At 40.8% G+C, this 20,816-nt stretch overlaps 1 protein-coding gene across 2 annotated transcripts in view; it reads right to left on the bottom strand.

The window, feature by feature from the left end:
- Positions 1-20,816, bottom strand: part of LOC126161801 (serine/threonine-protein kinase mTOR) — a 276,188-nt gene that overhangs the window by 119,521 nt on the left and 135,851 nt on the right. For both annotated transcript variants that reach the window (XM_049917889.1, XM_049917890.1), the window contains one exon: positions 5,706-5,816. In XM_049917889.1, the coding sequence (XP_049773846.1) occupies positions 5,706-5,816 (111 nt within the window). The remainder of the gene's footprint in view (positions 1-5,705; positions 5,817-20,816) is intronic.

The raw sequence follows: 20,816 nt of genomic DNA, 5'->3' as shown, positions 1-20,816 counted from the left end.
GTCCCCATGAAGTTCTTTTATATGAAATTGTGGTTCATCTATGACGCAAATAATATTGTCTACATATCTGTACTAATATTTTATTTTGTACTGCTTTGGTTTTACTATTTTGTCAAAGATTTAATTTTCTGATTCATGGAAATGTTAATTAGGAGGCCAGTGATTAGAGATTCCTTCTTGTTGAGAGTAAAATCTGTTGTTGAATGTGAAGCAGGTTGGCTCCACGATGAGCTTGAGTATGGCTGATATTTCTTGTATGTTTGTTGTGGATATGTTTCCTTGTAGATGGATATTTCTTTCTAAGCTGTTGATGGTTTCTTCTGTTGGAATTTGTGTACATGGAGATTATATCAAATGAAATTATTGTTGCTCTGATTGCTGTGTTACCATTTTTTATTTTTTCTATTAAGTCACTTCGGTTTTTCTGTCTTCTTTTTTGGTGTGTTTGTATATTGTCTGTAGCAGTGTGTCTGGATTTGTTTGGCTACGTAGTATGTTGGTGCTTTGGTAAAATTAATCATTGGGCATATAGGGATACCTGGTTTGTGAATTTTAGGCAATGATTTTAGAGTGGGGACCTTGGGATTTTTCTGTATCCTTCTTTTAATCTGTGTGTCTGTGAAAATTTTTTCTTTGTTTTCCCATGTTTTCTGTAAGTTTCTTTGGTATGGGTTTGCTGAGTCACTTGTTGATTCTGTGATGATGTGTTTTGGATGAATTCTAATTTTTTGTCAATGTATCCTTTTCTTTTATGAATACAATTGAACTGCCCTTGTCAGACTTTGTTATTATGGCATTTTATTATGTTAATTTCTTCTGTAGCTTTCTGCAGGTTTTTCACTAGTTGTCATTATGTTTTCTTTCATGGTGGTTTTATTCTCTCTGATTGTGTGTTTTATTTTACCAGTGACTAGTTCTCTTTTTATGTTTGCACTGAATTCAGATGTGTGTTCAATATTTCCTGTTGCTTTATGATGGGTACAGTTTCTGTAATATTCTTTACTGTCCTGTGTGAGACCATTGTGTTTATGTTACATTTGGGACCCTTCTTGTTCAGATAAATTTATGTCTGTTAAATTAACCACTCCTTTGTGAAAAGTGTGTTTGCTGTACTGATGATGTGATTGAGGATGTTTGTGTGATTTATCATTTTGGTGAGTTTCTTTTGTTGGATTGTCTGTTTTCTTTCTATTATGTATTGGTATATGTTCTAACCCTGTGCATTAATTCATCAAAAAATGGTGGACACTTTATATGGTTTGGTAGTTCTGAACATTATCTGTATAGTTCAATGTTCACTGCCTTTTACTTAAAAAGAAATTTACAGAGACTGGATTTCTTGCTTTATTCACGTAATTTCAGTTTTACGTTTTGTCTGTTGTGTTGTAGATGACTTGTTTCCTACAGTTATGATTAAATAGCTGGGTATTATTTTATAGGCCAAACATACTTTGTTGAATTTTATGTTAAGTATTGTTTCTTGAAGTTTGATGGTTGTGCTCTGGAATTTGTTAAAGAGCTGGGAAGAAAATACCTGGCTTGGCATAGAAATAATCATCTTGTGAATGTAACTCTTCCGTGGTTGCACCCTTAACAACAATATCAATGAGGTAGTTGATGCACACTTGAATGGTCACTGACAATTGTTGAAAAATGGCTGGTGTGCTAGCCACACCAAATGGGAGGCACTCTGAAGGGTGGGTTAATCACAAGGAACCATTTAGAATCCTTATCCAATGGAAACTATGAACAGGCTTCAGACAAATCAATTTTGGAGAAAAACTGGCCCCCAGCTAGTTCAGCCAACAACTCATCCTGACAGGGCAGAGGGTGGATGTCAATGATAGATTGAGTATTAATGGAAACTTTAGTCTTACCCAGAGGCAAAGCTGCCCAGTCAATGTCTTATCAGCCACAAGGGGGGATAGACCACTCACTCGATGCAATCAGGCATATGATCTCCAGTGCCATCAACCTGTCCAATTCTGATTTCACTTGATTGCACAAAACTACAGGAATAGGATCCACACAGAAAAAGCTTGGCCGCACTGTAAGTTTCAGGGTAATGTGGGTCGCAAAATAAGTGACATAACCTAACCCACCAAAAAGAAGAGATGAGAACTCAAAACACAGTGAATTTAACTGCTGGTACAGGACCTGGTCTGTAAGAAGATGCACCACATCCAAAATGGAAAAACTGAAAGCACCAGAAGCACCCAGACTCAATAACTGTCAGCACCAGCATCATCCACTACCAAGAAAGTCAAGGAACAAACCACACATGTATACACAGTAGGTGCCATAAATTTTCCCAAAATTGGAATATACTGCTTGTTGTAACTTACCAAATGTTGAGTAAACCAGAGACAATGATGAAGATCCCAAATCCATAAAAGTATATGATTTTAATAAAGTGCACACGTGTACACCTGTAGTCTCAGCACTATGTATATCACTCACTTCAATAAACAGTTTGTTATGAGTCATAAGCACTGGAGACACACAATTAACATCCATGTCCATAGGAATGACACACACTGAAGTTATATGTCCTTTTTTTCCTAAGTTTCTTGCAAGTCACCCAGCACATAGGGCACACGGCCCTATCACGACTCATGACACAGATGGGAGGGCAGAGTGCTGCTTTTGTTGAGGTGGTTGTTTTCATTTGGCACAGCACTGTCCAGTGTGGTGCGGAGGTCATATTTGTACGGCTGCCATGTCATCCTCAATCCAAAAACTTACTGATGTCCAAAATCCAGTAACTGGAGCCACTGTAGGTGATGTCATACCAAGCCTCAATCTGATAACCTGCAGAATGAAACTGATCAAAAGACTGAGCAATATTTAACACTTCAGCCAAAGATGGAGTCTTGCACTGCAATGCCTGCTGACTCGCCTCCTTGTCGGCAGCCGACTGAAAGATGGTGTCTCAGATTATAGAAACAGCATAGGAATCATTATGGGCATCGGTAACAGACATATATTTGTGATTGCAGATGTGGAGTTCTGCCACTCAAGCCCAAGAGGGCTCGTTTGGTTGTTTCTGACAATGACAGAACTCTACATGCACCAAAATGTGTGTGCATTTACAATGATAATTTCACAACTTACACATTTCGTCAAATGAAAGCAATGCTGGTTCCTGGAGTGGGGCTAAATGGCACAACAACTGGTAGATCTGAGCAGAAATCCAGGAAAGGAACAAGGCCTTACAAATACAGTGTTACCAAAGCAGCTTCTCATAAACCTCCCTGTCTTCAGCCACATCATCATAAGTCAGCGAGTATCTTGATGGTGTGGAAGTTTGTGATTGCAACCGTATGTTCACCTGAAGATGTGGCTTTTTGTGCCACAAAACTGGTAGTGATCCAATAATAAGGGACTAAATATGGCTGACAAAGTTTTTAATACCCAAGATGATTACTCATAGCTGTGGCTGACCCATGTACAAGGTTGTCTGCGCAACCCTAAGAGCCTACTACTGCTTCAGAAGAGATCTGAGCACTGCCTCCATGTATGACAACATAAGGAACAACCAAGTGGACTCAGCACATGCAAGTAAATGCCTTACTTGTCACCAATTGTCACAACACAAGACACAACTAACAGTGTGGCCACAATTAATCAAAGTTTATTTACCCACATACAAATGAACAACAAACATGAAGGCTGATACAAGTAAATACACTCCTGGAAATTGAAATAAGAACACCGTGAATTCATTGTCCCAGGAAGGGGAAACTTTATTGACACATTCCTGGGGTCAGATACATCACATGATCACACTGACAGAACCACAGGCACATAGACACAGGCAACAGAGCATGCACAATGTCGGCACTAGTACAGTGTATATCCACCTTTCGCAGCAATGCAGGCTGCTATTCTCCCATGGAGACGATCGTAGAGATGCTGGATGTAGTCCTGTGGAACGGCTTGCCATGCCATTTCCACCTGGCGCCTCAGTTGGACCAGCGTTCGTGCTGGACGTGCAGACCGCGTGAGACGACGCTTCATCCAGTCCCAAACATGCTCAATGGGGGACAGATCCGGAGATCTTGCTGGCCAGGGTAGTTGACTTACACCTTCTAGAGCACGTTGGGTGGCACGGGATACATGCGGACGTGCATTGTCCTGTTGGAACAGCAAGTTCCCTTGCCGGTCTAGGAATGGTAGAACGATGGGTTCGATGACGGTTTGGATGTACCGTGCACTATTCAGTGTCCCCTTGACGATCACCAGTGGTGTACGGCCAGTGTAGGAGATCGCTCCCTACACCATGATGCCGGTTGTTGGCCCTGTGTGCCTCGGTCGTACGCAGTCCTGATTGTGGCGCTCACCTGCACAGCGCCAAACACGCATACGACCATCATTGGCACCAAGGCAGAAGCGACTCTCATCGCTGAAGACGACACGTCTCCATTCGTCCCTCCATTCACGCCTGTCGCAACACCACTGGAGGCGGGCTGCACGATGTTGGGGCGTGAGCGGAAGACGGCCTAACGGTGTGCGGCACCGTAGCCCAGCTTCATGGAGACGGTTGCGAATGGTCCTCGCCGATACCCCAGGAGCAACAGTGTCCCTAATTTGCTGGGAAGTGGCGGTGTGGTCCCCTACGGCCGGCACTGCGTAGGATCCTACGGTCTTGGCGTGCATCCGTGCGTCGCTACGGTCCGGTCCCAGGTCGACGGGCACGTGCACCTTCCGCCGACCACTGGCGACAACATCGATGTACTGTGGAGACCTCACGCCCCACGTGTTGAGCAATTCGGCGGTACGTCCACCCGGCCTCCCGCATGCCCACTATACGCCCTCGCTCAAAGTCCGTCAACTGCACATACGGTTCACGTCCACGCTGTCGCGGCATGCTACCAGTGTTAAAGACTGCGATGGAGCTCCGTATGCCACGGCAAACTGGCTGACACTGACGGCGGCGGCGCACAAATGCTGCGCAGCTAGCGCCATTCGACGGCCAACACCGCGGTTCCTGGTGTGTCCGCTGTGCCGTGCGTGTGATCATTGCTTGTACAGCCCTCTCGCAGTGTCCGGAGCAAGTATGGTGGGTCTGACACACCGGTGTCAATGTGTTCTTTTTTCCATTTCCAGGAGTGTAGTAAGAATACATCTGAGAGCGAGTGCCTGCTGCACTGTTCCTATATAGAGGAAGGCTCCGATAGATGGGACGGTGGCTGCCGTATGATGTGCACAAGTCCAGTGACCCACTGATGGTGGCTTCTGGCAGCCAGCCCACACAGATGGCATTGGCGGATAATTTAAAGTAAAGTTCGCTGCCCAACAAAATGTTACACAACAATATAAAGAAACAAACGTCACACTATAAACCCGAAAAAACTCTCTACAGATAACAGTTGATTCAGTACTCACAACACTGAATAATTAATCCATGTGAACTATTTATCAATGGTTAAGATCTAAATAAAATCACACAGTAGCACACCAAACCCTCCTTTTTTCCAACACACACACATTACTATATTGCATCAGTAGCTTCTTCTTTACACAGTCCATTATTTATAAATATTTTCTTTATTGAAGATTGAATCTGCCTGTGCTTTAAAAATTGCATGCAGATATTAATACACTATTTTTTAATGCAAATGCAGTATAAGGACCTAGTGACATTTGCCACTGAAAGGGTATGAGATTGCAACAAAAATTAAATGACTAGTCATCACACTCACTCTTTTTATTGGTGGTGGTTCTGAGGAAGTATGAGCCACATCACCTCTCTTTGGTCTTGACAGTCTTGGCTCAAAGAGTAAGGAATCATCTGGTTCGACCAAATTGTCATCCTAAATTAAAGAAAGATACAAAAGAAGAGTTTTTACAAGACAAACACTGACACTGACTCAAAACAAATTTATTAACATTCTGTGATCAAACTGCATTAATAGTGGTAGCAGTAATAGTAACAGTAATGATCAACAATGTAACTGGTACTTAGCTGACAGCACTGTCACCGTAGCAAAAATTGACTGTCGATAATATTTAAGATAAAACGCAGTTTAGCATGTATGTACAAACTAGCCTCACAGGTTGACTAGCAAGTGTGATCAAAAGAAAAACTGTAAAAATACATTTGTACACCCTTCTGTCTTTCACATCACTAATTTACTGCATGCTTTGGATGTTTGTATATTAATGCTCATATGTTGCCCAATCACTGCATTATCCTGTAAAATATTTACTTCATTTCCAAAAGAGAATTCCAGATTTGTCAATAATACACAAATAACGTTTTTCAAAATTGTCACTACTTGCTGTATTACTGTTAATCCTTAGAGAAGAACCCTAAATGTTCTATATGTGTCTGAAATACTCAGCTCTGTGGAAATGATGATTGTACAGCAACATTTCACTCTCTCTACCTCAACAGTCATTGAAGTTTTTATCAAGAAAGAGGGGGGAATAAAAGGAAAATCGATAATACTGGTATGACGTACCCTATGCCATGCACTATACACTGGTTTGTGGAATATATACATAGATAATGCTCGCAAGATTAAAAGAACTGTCAACAACTTATCATTATACATAGCAAGTTTCTATGAAAAAAGATAATTAAAATTGGTGCCATGCTACCACGCTATGCTCAGTACCTCAACAAAGGTTGCACTGATGTGCAAGCACAGTCGAAAGCAAATCTGTATGAACAAGAAACCAATTTTAGTTGATTTCTGTAATTTTTTCCATCCCAATTGGAATTTATTTCCCGAAGTACCCAGTTATTTAAAATGAGTAAATTTAACAATGGATGACTTAAAAAATATTTTTATTCAACCAGTATCATGCAAGGTAGCATACTCCTTACTGCCTTTGGTGGGTTATAGCTACCTTCTGATACAGTAGTATTACAGTTATTGCCACACTTTCAAAAACAGTCCAACATCGACATATTTTATGCAAGAACATCTCAAAAAATTCTGATATATCTGAGACAAATGGTCTGCTGTTGCTATTTGTTTAAGATTATCAAAGTGTTTTGAAATGCTCTTGTACAGTATATGTTATCTTTTGCTGCTTTTTGATTAATCGTATTGTGACAATTAAAACAGTAGTGCCACATCAGACCATGGCTATAATCACCAAAATCAGTACGGAGTTCATTACTTGTGACTGGAGTAGGATGTGCCAGGAGGATGTGCATTGCACAGGTCTTGCATTTGAGTCTTCCACAGGGATATGACCCAGTGGCTAGGGGAGTGGAAAACCTCGATGCAAGACCTACCCGATACACCCACCCAACAAATTCTGCTCCACCCCAGTCCCATACCAGACTTATCTAATCCCATTACAGGCAGGGTCCCCTGTGAAAATAAGCATGTCACGTACCAGCTTTGTTGCAATTCTGCACAGTATTTTATGTGAGCTTGAGCACCAACCAGTGGCTCATCTGAAGTAATGGTCACTGCTAAACTGTGGTCAAGAACAGAGTTGATCACCCAATGGCAGAACACACTGCTGAGCACCTCATGCTCAATTTCAATGGCTATTTCCATTTCCCCCCCTCCCCCCTTCCCTTCCCCAACACCAGCTTCTAGCTTCTCTGAACTTTGCAACACATCCATTATTTCCATAATCCTCCTGGCCTGAATCTCGAATCTCCACTAGCTCTCTGTCCCATGCAAACCTCCATCCTGCCTCGGGAGGGAGGTGTTATGCCCACTGTGGTGATACCATTCCATGACGTCACTATGACACGTATATGCCCAGTTTCAACCGTTTTGGATGTCTATCAATTTCCAAGGTGTACCGAGATCTGAGAAGTGAGAGATGCCTTATTGGATTTTGTCATTTTAGTTGAAGCTCATATTTGATGGGTTTTATATTGTAACTTTATGTTCTATGAATGTACACCATTTCAAATATTGAGGATCTCTCAAAAACACGTCAGTTACTGGTACTAAAACAAACTAGGTACACCTCAGAATAAAAAGCATAAAGAAAAGGAATTAAAAGGTAACTTAGTCTCGGCTTTTTATAAAGTATAAAGGAAAATTTACAAGCTAGTTATTTCAAGAGACTCCTTTTGCAAACAAAAACATCTTCAATTAAAGTACACAGGCAAACAAAATGTATACTGGTACCGGTACAGAAATATTCCTGCTGCTGTTTTCTCTTGTAGTTTCAGTTATCTTCAAGTGCAAGGGAAGAAGTTCATTTTTCTTGCAGTGAACTGTAATTTTTTGTACAAATTACAACATACTTCACACAACCAGTACACTTTTACTACTGGGGGAGTTTATTGTTAAGTACTTTTCATAATACTTAGGTAAATACCAAGTATACAGTTGGCAGATTTGCACTTTCACAGAAAGAAAATGCAGTAAAGTTTCCAAAATTGCAGTGACTATACTAATTGAATATTCAGTTAAAAGCTTTAATTCACATGCAATAATGGCTACCACACAATGACTCTCTATACTTACAACCTTTTTATGGTTTCAGATATTTATTATGGTGATACTACAATCATTATTCTGGTGTACAAAGCACATATAACTTTGTATACATAACTACATGACTTTACATTATGTGTATGGTTGCCAAATGAATAAACAAATCAATTAAAATGAAGTCAATATACAGGTTAAATCGAATAAGATGAGGCAACTGGGGGGCAATATACAAATACCTTTTGATTTATTAACATTAACCAGGCATAAACAATGATTGTGCATTTGCAGACAGAATTTCTGAAATGAACATAACCTGGTTAATCACACATTACTTTCACGACTGGAAATAATTAGGTATTGAAAATGGCAGCAGTCATACAATTTTTAGAATTACTACATCACATTAGCAAGTATACTAGAGGCAAGCTTCATTCCATGGGAGGCTCACCACAGTCAGACCCCATAAGGCCATCAACATTCCCAATGGTTGAAACTGGGCAGATAAAGCCCATTGTGACATTACGGAGAGGTACCATAACAATTCAGTGACCCTACCCACATCCTCCTTCCCACAGTCTTCTCCCTTCTCTCTTCTATCAAGCCCTCCTAATTCACTCCTTCACATCATTATCACTGTCACTGCTCAAACTCACCAGTGACTGTGTACATGTCACATTCTTATCTCATGCACTTGCTGCTTCTCCCTTCGGCATTTCTGTTATGTGCATTTGTTTCCTCCCTCCCAGCCACCAGCCAATCCTCCTGGACCATCCCTCCTGCTCACTGCTTACTTTCTTCCTTTTCCCACTCCACTTGAAACAATCCCTCATCCTAGTCAAGCTGCAGAACTACAGTCCTGGCATACTGTATTTAGCTGGCACAATTTAGTCACACAGGGGTGTACATGCATATGTGTATATATGTTTACTTTAGCTCAATAAAGGATTCAGACAAAAGCCCACGAAGTTTTCAGTCTCGTTTATATGCCTGTTGATGACTAAAGCATTCTGCAAGTTTTTACCTTTCCTTAAAAAATAAAAAAAAGTTAAGTTGAAGACTCATAACTGGGAAGTGATTCACCCTTCAGCATACAGAAATGCCTTGATTGATCTTCCATTTCTCACTTATGAACAACATGGAGAAATTGCTCTCTCCAGTTTCTGTATACATAACTCAAAACACAAAACTGTACAACTAATGGGTTAGGAGAAATGAAGCAATGGTTCATAACAAAATACTTTTGCAAATGTATTCTTAAAAAGAGAGTGGAAATAAAAGTAGGAAAAAATTATTATGAGCCTTTCGTAATTTCTGAGTATGCCTCACTGCTACAATTTTCCATTCTGGTTGGACAAACCTATGGATGCAATTCTAATGTCATACATCTACCAGAAATGTGTGTGGGAGGATGAAAGATCTCACCTACATCTACATCTAAGTGATTACTCTGCTATTCACAATAAAATAAAGTGCCTGGCAGAGGGTTCAATGAACCCCCTTCAAGCTGTCTCTCTACCGTTCCACTCTCCAACAGCGCACCCGAATAACAGGCACTTAAATTTTTCTGTGCGAGCCCTGATTTCTCTTTTTTTATCGTGATGATCAGTTCTCCCTATGTTGGTGGGTGCCAACAGAATGTTTTCGAAAAATGCGTTTGCTTTAATAATTCCCATTCCAATTCACATATCATGTCTGTGGCACTACCTCCCCTATTTCATGATAATACAAAATGTACTTTTTCGATGTCATCCGTCAGTCCCATCTGATGTGGATCCCATACTGCACAGCAATACTCCAGAATAGGGCCGACAAGCTTGGTGTAAGCAGTCTCTTTAGTAGACCTGTTGCACCTTCTAAGTGTTCTGCCAATGAATCAGTCTTTGGTTTGCTCTACCCCCAACATTATTTATGTGATCGTTCCAATTTAGGTTATTTGTAATTGTAATCCCTAAGTATTTAGTAGAATTTACAGACTTCAGATTTGTGTGACTTATTGCGTAATCAAAATTTAGTGGATGTCTTTTAGTACTCACGTGAATAACTTCACACTACTCTTTATTCAGGGTCAATTGCCACTTTTCGCACCATACAGATATCTTATCTAAATCATTTTGCAATTTGTTTTGGTCATCTGACAACTTTATACGATGGTAAATGACAGCATCATCTGCAAACATCTAAGAAGATTGTTTCCCGCATCGTTAATATACACTCCTGGAAACTGAAATAAGAACACCGTGAATTCATTGTCCCAGGAAGGGGAAACTTTATTGACACATTCCTGGGGTCAGATACATCACATGATCACACTGACAGAACCACAGGCACATAGACACAGGCAACAGAGCATGCACAATGTCGGCACTAGTACAGTGTATATCCACCTTTCGCAGCAATGCAGGCTGCTATTCTCCCATGGAGACGATTGTAGAGATGCTGGATGTAGTCCTGTGGAACGGCTTGCCATGCCATTTCCACCTGGCGCCTCAGTTGGACCAGCGTTCGTGCTGGACGTGCAGACCGCGTGAGACGACGCTTCATCCAGTCCCAAACATGCTCAATGGGGGACAGATCCGGAGATCTTGCTGGCCAGGGTAGTTGACTTACACCTTCTAGAGCACGTTGGGTGGCACGGGATACATGCGGACGTGCATTGTCCTGTTGGAACAGCAAGTTCCCTTGCCGGTCTAGGAATGGTAGAACGATGGGTTCGATGACGGTTTGGATGTACCGTGCACTATTCAGTGTCCCCTTGACGATCACCAGTGGTGTACGGCCAGTGTAGGAGATCGCTCCCCACACCATGATGCCGGGTGTTGGCCCTGTGTGCCTCGGTCGTATGCAGTCCTGATTGTGGCGCTCACCTGCACGGCGCCAAACACGCATACGACCATCATTGGCACCAAGGCAGAAGCGACTCTCATCGCTGAAGACGACACGTCTCCATTCGTCCCTCCATTCACGCCTGTCGCGACACCACTGGAGGCGGGCTGCACGATGTTGGGGCGTGAGCGGAAGACGGCCTAACGGTGTGCGGGACCGTAGCCCAGCTTCATGGAGACGGTTGCGAATGGTCCTCGCCGATACCCCAGGAGCAACAGTGTCCCTAATTTGCTGGGAAGTGGCGGTGCGGTCCCCTACGGCACTGCGTAGGATCCTACGGTCTTGGCGTGCATCCGTGCGTCGCTGCGGTCCGGTCCCAGGTCGACGGGCACGTGCACCTTCCGCCAACCACTGGCGACAACATCGATGTACTGTGGAGACCTCACGCCCCACGTGTTGAGCAATTCAGCGGTACGTCCACCCGGCTTCCCGCATGCCCACTATAAGCCCTCACTCAAAGTCCGTCAACTGCACATACGGTTCACATCCACGCTGTCGCGGCATGCTACCAGTGTTAAAGACTGCGATGGAGCTCCGTATGCCACGGCAAACTGGCTGACACTGACGGCGGCGGCGCACAAATGCTGCGCAGCTAGCGCCATTCGACGGCCAACACCGCGGTTCCTGGTGTGTCCGCTGTGCCGTGCGTGTGATCATTGCTTGTACAGCCCTCTCGCAGTGTCCGGAGCAAGTATGGTGGGTCTGACACACCTGTGTCAATGTGTTCTTTTTTCCATTTCCAGGAGTGTAGATTAGGAACAATTGAGGGCCTATAACACTTCCTTGGGGAATGCCGGATATCACTTCTGTTTTGCTCAATGACTTTCCGTCTATTACTAGGAACCGTGACTTTTCTGACAAGAAATCACGAATCCAGTCACACAACTGAGGTAATATTCCATAGCACGCAGTTTTGTTAGAAGACATTTCGGTGTCAAAAGCCTTCTGGAAATCTAAAAATATGGAATCAATTTGACATCCCCTGTCAATAGCACTCATCACTTCATGAGTATAAAGAGCTAGTTGTGTTTCGCAAGAACGATTTTTTCTGAATACGTGCAGACTATGTGTCAATAAATCGTTTTCTTCGAGATACTTCATAATGTTCGATTTCAGTATATGTTCCAAACCCCTACTGCAAATCAATATTAGTGATATGGGCCTGTAATTCAATGGATTACTCCTATCACCCTTTTTGGGTATTGGTGTGATCTGAGCAATTTTCTAGCCTTTAGGTACAGATCTTTCTGTGAGTGAGTGGTTGTATATAATTGCTAAATATGGATTTATTGTATCAGCATACTCTGAGAGGGACTTGACTGGTATAAAATCTGGACCAAAAGCCTTGTCTCTATTAAGTGATTTAAGCTGCTTTGCGACACTGAGTATATCTACTTTTATGCTTGTCATCTTGGCAGTTGTTCTTGATTGGAATTCAGGAATATTTACTTTGTCTTCTTTGGTAAAGGAGTTTCAGAAAACCGTGTTTAATGACTCTGCTGTAGTGGCACTGTCATCAGTGACTTCAAAATCACCATTGTTATCGTGCAGTAAAGGTATTGATTGCATTTTGCCAGTGATGTGCTTAATGTATGACCAGAATCTCTCCGGGTTTTCTGCCAGATTTCAAGACAGAATTTCGTTATGGAAATTATTAAAAGCATCTCGCACTGAAGTATGTGCTATATTTCGAACTTCTGTAAAACTCTGCTGCCAGTCTTGAGGATTTTGCGTTCTTTTAAATTTGGCATGCTTTTGCGCTGCTTCTGCAACAGCGATCTGACTCATTTTGTGTACCATGGGAGATAGTACCATCACTTATTAATTTATGTGGTATATATCTCTCAAATGCTGTTGATACTCTCTCTGTGAAATTATTCCAAAACTTTTCTACATTTACATGATCAGATCGGAAGGAGTGAAGACTGTCTCTTAAAATGGCATTAAGAGCATTTTTATCAGCTTTTTAAAATAGATAAGATAAGGAAATGCAAATTTACAGAAAAGTAACATTTGCAACATTCACTTTAGAGATGCTGAAGATGAGGATTTATCTCAGCAGTGTTTAATTAATATTTTATTTGTAATCACACACAAGATAAACTCAGAAATGAGATGAAACAGAGGATTAAAAACTAAATTTTCTGTAATATACCAGTACTCCAGTGATCATGTATTATTTGCATGGAGAAAGTGCTCAATATGCAATTAAGGCAATTACTAGAAAATATATTGCCTATACTATATAAAATAAATTTATAACAAGTGCCATATTTCAATTTCTTTTGCAATACATTTCATTCATGCACATTAGTAGCAACTTTATTTGCATTACTAAGTCAAAAATTATAAAAATTCACAAACATTATGGTGCATCATATGTAATACCTGACTAAGGCCCAGATCAGATAGAGTATTGTGGCTTCAATGTTAAAAGCTGCTAAATACTAATAAATCATTGCAAAATCGCAGAACAACATGCAACACTAAAAAGATATATAATTTTAACAAAAAAATAGTTTTTTTCTGATTTGGTTGCATAGCCTATTTCGAATTTCTCTTATATGACACTTTTTCCATTAAGACCGAATCTGTTAGTTTATTCACAACACTACAGGTCAATTTCAGCTGTACAGCCATTTTTAAGTGAACAAGCCCATTATTGTGTTACCGTATTGAAGTTTTTCCGGCAGTTTGAATATTGCATCATTTTTCTGGAGTACATTTGGTATGTTACTGACTATTGTACTGATATTTTCTCTAACAACATTTTAGCCATTCTCAATGTGAGCCACTTGCAATTTTAAAGCACTTTACACTGTGGAATAAATGCACATACATCCAAGATAACACTATTGGTAACAAGAATGTCAATCACAGATAAAACCTTATGCCTTTAAGTGTAAAACAGAGCTAGTGCAGAGTCAGTGAATCCACAGTGCTTATGAAGTATCTGGTTGATTACTGTGAATGGCATATGTTGGAATGGCAGGCAGTGAAGGTTAGAACAATATATCCTTTGAGAGCGCAGACATTAAATGAAGTGTTTCCACGATTTGTCAAGGTCTCTGTTCAGGAGGCTGCCTGTTAATTGTATTTCCACAGCATTCTTGACAATTGAATCCCAGTAGGATGAGATGGTGGCCAGTATCTTAACTTTTCTGTAGACCAAGGTACGGCCAGTGGAAATTTGTTGGGTTCCAGTAGGCAGGTGAATCGCTGGTGTTCAGTGTAACAGTCTTTTACAGTGTGTGTTGTCTGTCCTATGTACCATCTGCCACACTCACAAGGAATTTCATATACATCTGTCTTTTGTAAAAGCATATTGTCCTTCACAGATCCCAGAAGAGCTATTCTCTTGTTCGGCGGAAGGAAGATCACACCCACTTAATTCTTTTTCTTGCAATTTTTGATGAAATATTTCCCACATAAAGTAGAATGACCATAGATTTTACATCTATTTCTTATTGCTCTTCTTCTGGTTGGTCTGGTATTTTCAACTGCAGAGCTCTCTTAATTTGTGGTTCTATGTATTTATTCTTCCATAATATTTCTTCAAAGTGTACCATTTCACTATGTAGGCTCCCAGTGTCGAATTTATTCAAAAACTGCCAGAATAATGAAGAACAACAACTTGTATGAAATCTTCCTTCCACCGTCCAAGACAGCAGCTCTTCTGGGATCTTGCAAGGATGACCTGCTATTACAGAAGGCAAGTATATATTCAATTCCCAGTGTGTGTGTGTGTGTGTGTGTGTGTGTGTGAGAGAGAGAGAGAGGGGGGGGGGGAGACAGTACACAATAAGTACTGTAATAAAATGTTGCATTGAACACCAGTGATACACTCACCTACTACAGCCCAACAAATCTACAGAGGGTGAACATTGTATTTCCAATTGTGATTTCTTGGATAATAGAAAACTTAAGATACTGGCCACAGTCTCATCCTACTGTGATTCAGTGGTCAAGGATGCTGTAGAAATACAATTAGCAGACAACCTTCTTAACAGAGGAGGGTTTCCAGCTTGACAAATGACGGGAAACCTTCATTTCACATCTGCGCTCTCAAAGGCTATATTGTTCTAGGCTTTACTGCCTGCCACCCCAACATACGTCATCCACAGTAAGCAATCAAATGCTTCGTAAGCACTATTGATTCACTGACTCTGCACTGTCTTTGTTCTACTCTTAGAGGCATAAAGTTTTGTCTATGACTGCAACTTTCATTACCAACAATGTTATATTGGACGCATGTACATTTATACCACAGCATCAAGTGCTTTCAAAATCTTGCAAGTGACTCACCTTGAGAATAGCTGAAAGGTCATCAGCCGAAATATAAGTACAAGAAACAATAATATCCTGGATGAACTCCTGAAAAATAATGCTATAAATCAATTAATGTTTGTCATACAACATCCAAACAACAACTAGATCATACAATTGGACAATGTGTCATGCAACTGGTACTCATGAAAGCATGAGATGCAAAACTGGGCACAGTACATGTGTTCACTCATGCTTACATGGTTACTGACTGTGAGATAAATTATACTGCTAGATACAACACTTCTTATTTGACTATCATAAAATACATATTCATGAACTAATCAACTTAAAAAGGCTATATAGCCATTAGTAGTTTAAATAAGAAGTAGAGCGTCAGTGGAAACAATTCCATCATTCAAGAAATAACAAAGAAATTGAATGTGACCTTTTTTTTCAATCTGTATATAAATTCCAAATTGTTTGGTTCCAGTTTGATGATAATATGCAATTACACAATGAAAATTAGTGCAAACAGTGTAGGGTGCAGGGACAGCCCTCTAATCCTATAGTGAGGACTTTGGGAACAAATCACAGAAGCACCGAAACTCCAGACAGTTGCATGATACTGTTAGCACCCATAAGGTACTGATCTCAATGGATCAGTTCATGAACAGTTGTGTTAAGTGGCTGTATTGATCCCAGGATTTGTAAATTACATGCACTCAGATCTGAGCTGTGTCTGCTGTGAGCATAACTCTCTCAAGGGTTTGTACTATTCTTGTATCCCACTAAACACTTTCGGGCTTGGAAGGCTAGTTTGCCAAGAGGAGGACTGTCAAAGACACCGCCACCAAGTGAAAGTTCCTGAAAAGCCAGTATTCCATTTACGTAAAACGATATTGAGAGTAATGGACTCTAATACTCCTGCAACAGTTGCAGGCCATGTGGCATACCCACCTTCTTGTGTGCCTTAACAACATGCATAATGAGAGTTACTGGGGGGGGAGTGGGAAACAAACACGACTCAAGTGATGGATTGGAGTAGTAGATGTAATTATGACAGTAACAAAAATGGGTGAGTGGGATATTTAGCCAGGTGACTGGATGGTAGATGGACCAAGAAAATTCTTTGCAATGTTCCAAGAGAAAGGAATAGACCAAGATGACAACATAACAGGGAAGGGATAGATGACATAGAAAACATCCAGGAAGAACATAGCTGAAGCCCATCATGTACGAGTATCATGGATGCATATAGATGAAGCCCACAATGCGTAGTGAAGTTCAGAAGAGACTTTTATCAGCAGGGACGTCAAATGGTTGCTGCTGCTGATGAGAATAATGATTTAATGGAAAAAAAGTGATTATGTATAGATATATTAAATGACATGTTCTGTAAATGGAAAAAAGGCATACCTCCTAACCAATCAGAAAAACTGGTAACAATGGCCAAAGGAAACAGATAAATCATTAGTGAGAGGTAATATGAAACATCACTTTTCCACACTTTAAATATACATTTCTAATCTTTTTCTCTGAGTCAGTTTATCAGAAACAAAACTGAAACATAAAGATTACAGCTTGTAACACTCAATCCTTATATAGTATTTATTAAGAAAAGGTCTACATCTACATCTATAGCCGCCAAGCCATCTTTTGGTGTGTGTCAGAGGGTACTTTGTGTATGTGTCACTTCCCCCTCTTCCTGTTCTAGTAGTGTATGGTTTATGGGAGGCACTATTGCTGGTAAGCCTCCATGTGGGCTCAAATCTCTCTAATTTCACCTTAATGGTCTTTTACTAGATATGCGTAGGAGGAGGTGATATACAGAGGGGTCCAAAAAAATGTATCCACTGTCTAAAAGTCCATAACTTGCAAACTAATTGGCAGAGTTGTCTCATTTTTGGTGAAAGTGTAGCTCAAAGTCCAACTTAAAGATATCACTGTAAGTGTTCGAAATGGTCACCATTAACATCCACACACAAACGATGCCGCTGAACTGCAGCACGAACTACTGACTATATACGTGTTCAGTTGGATATTTGCACATGAATGTATGATGGATTCTCGAAGTTCATTAAGTGTGCATGGCTTTTGTTGATAAACAACGTCCTTTAGTGTTCCCCACAAGTAAAAGTCCAGAGGAGTTAGGTCTTGGGAACGTGGTGGATACTCCACAGCACCTCTATGGCCTATCCATCTTCCTGGTAGATTTTTGTCGAGATACACCCTAACACGACTTTGGTAGTGGGCTGGGGTACCATCTTGTTGAAAGTAAACTCTTCCGTCTCCATACAAGTCTCGGACGACAGGTAAAATGGATGTCTGAAGCTTCTGAAGGTACACCTCATCAGTAACTGTGCCGTCAAAGAAGAATAGCCCAATCAAGCCCCGGTAAGACAACCCACACCACACATTTACTCCTGGAAAATTCACAGCTTTATCTACATGGACGTTCGGATTTTCGGCGACCCAGTAGATGCAATTTTGGTAATTTACTGTACCACTGAGTTAGAACTGTACCTCATCAGACCACACAATCATCTCTGCAAACTCTTCATCATTGCGAACCATGTTAGTAAACCACTCGCAGTACTCCATTCTATGATCTGGGTCGTCCTCGTTCATTGCGTGTGGCAATCGTGGGATGTAGCGCTTCCACTTTGCTGTCTTCAAAATTCGCTGAACACTTGAGCGACTCACTCCAGTTTCATGGGCACACTGTCTCTCAGACTTCTGTGGTGAGCGAGTGAATTGTCGTAACACACGACGGGAGCTAGCTGGACTTGTTACTGTTACAGGTCGTCCAGATCGTTGTTTGTCTACGGTGGCTCTGTTTGATACTCATTTCGCCACTGCTGTTGAACTTCATTAATGTTTTCATACTTAAAATACCACTTGAAAACTGACTTCCTTTCATCGAACGTAAGCCTTGCACCAGCCATGTTTACTCGAGTAACTAGGTGCAACTAAGAACAAAACACTGACTCTCTGGCGACTGCCATCTGACAAAACAAAACAACGCAATACAACGCTTGTGTGGAGATTGCCAGAACTACAAACTATTACACTACCAAAGATGAGACAACTCCGTCAATGAGTTTGCCAGTTATGGACTTTTAAACAGTGGATACATTTTTTTGGACCCCTCCGTATTGGTTGACTCTTCTAGAAATATACTCTCAGAACTTCAACAGTAGACCACAACATGATGAGGAATGCCTCTTTTGCAGCATCTGCTACTGGTGTTGGCTGAGCATCTCTGTGACGCTTCCACAAACACTAAATGAACCTGTTGTGAAACATGTTGCTACTCTTTTGATTTTCGTTATTTCCTCTATCTGTCCTATCTGATACGGATCCCCTACCAATGAGCAATATTCAAACAATAGTCAAATGAGTGTTTTATAAGCTACTTCCTTTGTTGATGGACGGCATTTCCTGAGGATTCTTTCAATGAATTTCAGTCTGGCATCTACCTTACTAACAATTTTATGTGACTGTTCCACTTCAAATCAATCCATATACATACTCCTAGATATTTTACAGAAGTGACTGCTTCCAGTGATTCTTCTGCAGTTTTGTAATCATACGATAAAGGAGGCTACATATGTATTTGGAAATGTTACATTTGTTTACACAGAGGACCAGTTGCCACTCCCTGGACAAAGTGTAAAAATCCTCTGCTGGTCTTCCTGCATTTCTTTACAATTTTCTAGTGTTGTGAGTTCTCCCTGCACAACAACAACATTCGCAGAAAGCTACATGGAACTTCTAATGTTATCTACTAGGTGATCTATATATACTGCAAAAGTAATGATCCTATAACACTTCCCTATGGCACGGCCAACATTACTTTTACGTTTGATGACTTCCCTCCATTCAGAATTACGAATGCCTCCTGGGAGTCAAGAGCTCATGGATGAAAAGAGCAACCTAGGTTTCATACAATCGTTGTCTTCAGAACCCACGTTGACTACATAGGAGATCTTCAGTCTCCAGAAATGTCACAACAGGCTGACGTCAGAGATATGGGCCTACAGCTTTGTGCATCTGTTCGATTACCCATCTTGAAAACAGGACTGATCTGGGTGGTTTTTTTTCCCACTCATCATGAATGCTTCACTCCTCTAGAATTCTATGGTATTCTGCTGATAGAAGGGTAAGTTCTTTTGCACACATTGTGTAGAATCAAAATGGTATCCCATCAGGTCCAGAAGCTTTTCCTCTGTTAAGCAATTTCAGTTGCTTTTTCTCCCCCTTGGTTATTTATTTTGATATCTGTCATTCATGCAACAGTTTAAAGGAGTTTTGGTGAAAGAAATTTAGTATTTCAGCCTTTTCTGTGTTATTCTCTATTTCAATGACATTAAGGGCACAGGGCCTCTGGACAGATGGCTTAAGTCAATTTACTGATTTAATATAAGATCAGAATTTCTTAGGATTTTCTGTCAAGTTGGTAGATAGAGTTTTACTTCGCTAAATGCTTCACGTATAGCCCTCCTCATGCTGATTTTGGTTTTGTTAAGTTTTTGTTTGTCTGTGAAGCTTTGGCCACATTTAAATTTGCAAAAAAGCTCTCTTTGCTTTCTTAGCAGCTTCCTAAAACGGCTGTCAAACCACAGTTGGTCTTTTCCACCCCTCACAGTTCTGCTGGGTACAAACTTGTCTAAAGTTTGTTGTCAATGCTCTTGAACTTTGTCCATTGATGCTCTCAACATTTTCAGTGCTGGACATTAAATTTTCATGATAACCTGTGAGGTAATCTGAAATCTGTCTCATGTCACACATGCTACACAAGAAATATCTTCCTGTCTTTCTTTGTATTCTTACTTACAAATGTTTTCAGTAAAGCTGTAATGGCCTCATGATCACACATTCCCTTTTCTGTGCTAACAGAGTCGAAAATGAAGATTTGATTTTTTCTTTGACCTGAAATACTCAACACTTCAACAGCCTCTCTCATCCTAATCTTTTATAGATTTTGTTAGATCAAGCATATCTACTTCTGAAAGCTAGTATTTTAGTTAACTTTTGCTTGGGCTGCATCTGCTGTATGATAAGTAGAAACACACACACACACACACACACACACACACACACACACACACACACAAAACTGGTTTTAACACTGATTTATTAGATATGATCCCGTTGGAAGTGGTATGCCCGTGCCTTCCTCCAACCTTTAAACCGACTTACACGCCAATTCCAGCCAGTTATAGGAGGACTACAAAGAGT

Source organism: Schistocerca cancellata, chromosome 2, assembly GCF_023864275.1.
Source record: "Schistocerca cancellata isolate TAMUIC-IGC-003103 chromosome 2, iqSchCanc2.1, whole genome shotgun sequence".
NCBI lineage: Eukaryota > Metazoa > Arthropoda > Insecta > Orthoptera > Acrididae > Schistocerca > Schistocerca cancellata.
This window is presented reverse-complemented; position numbering and strand designations above follow the sequence as displayed.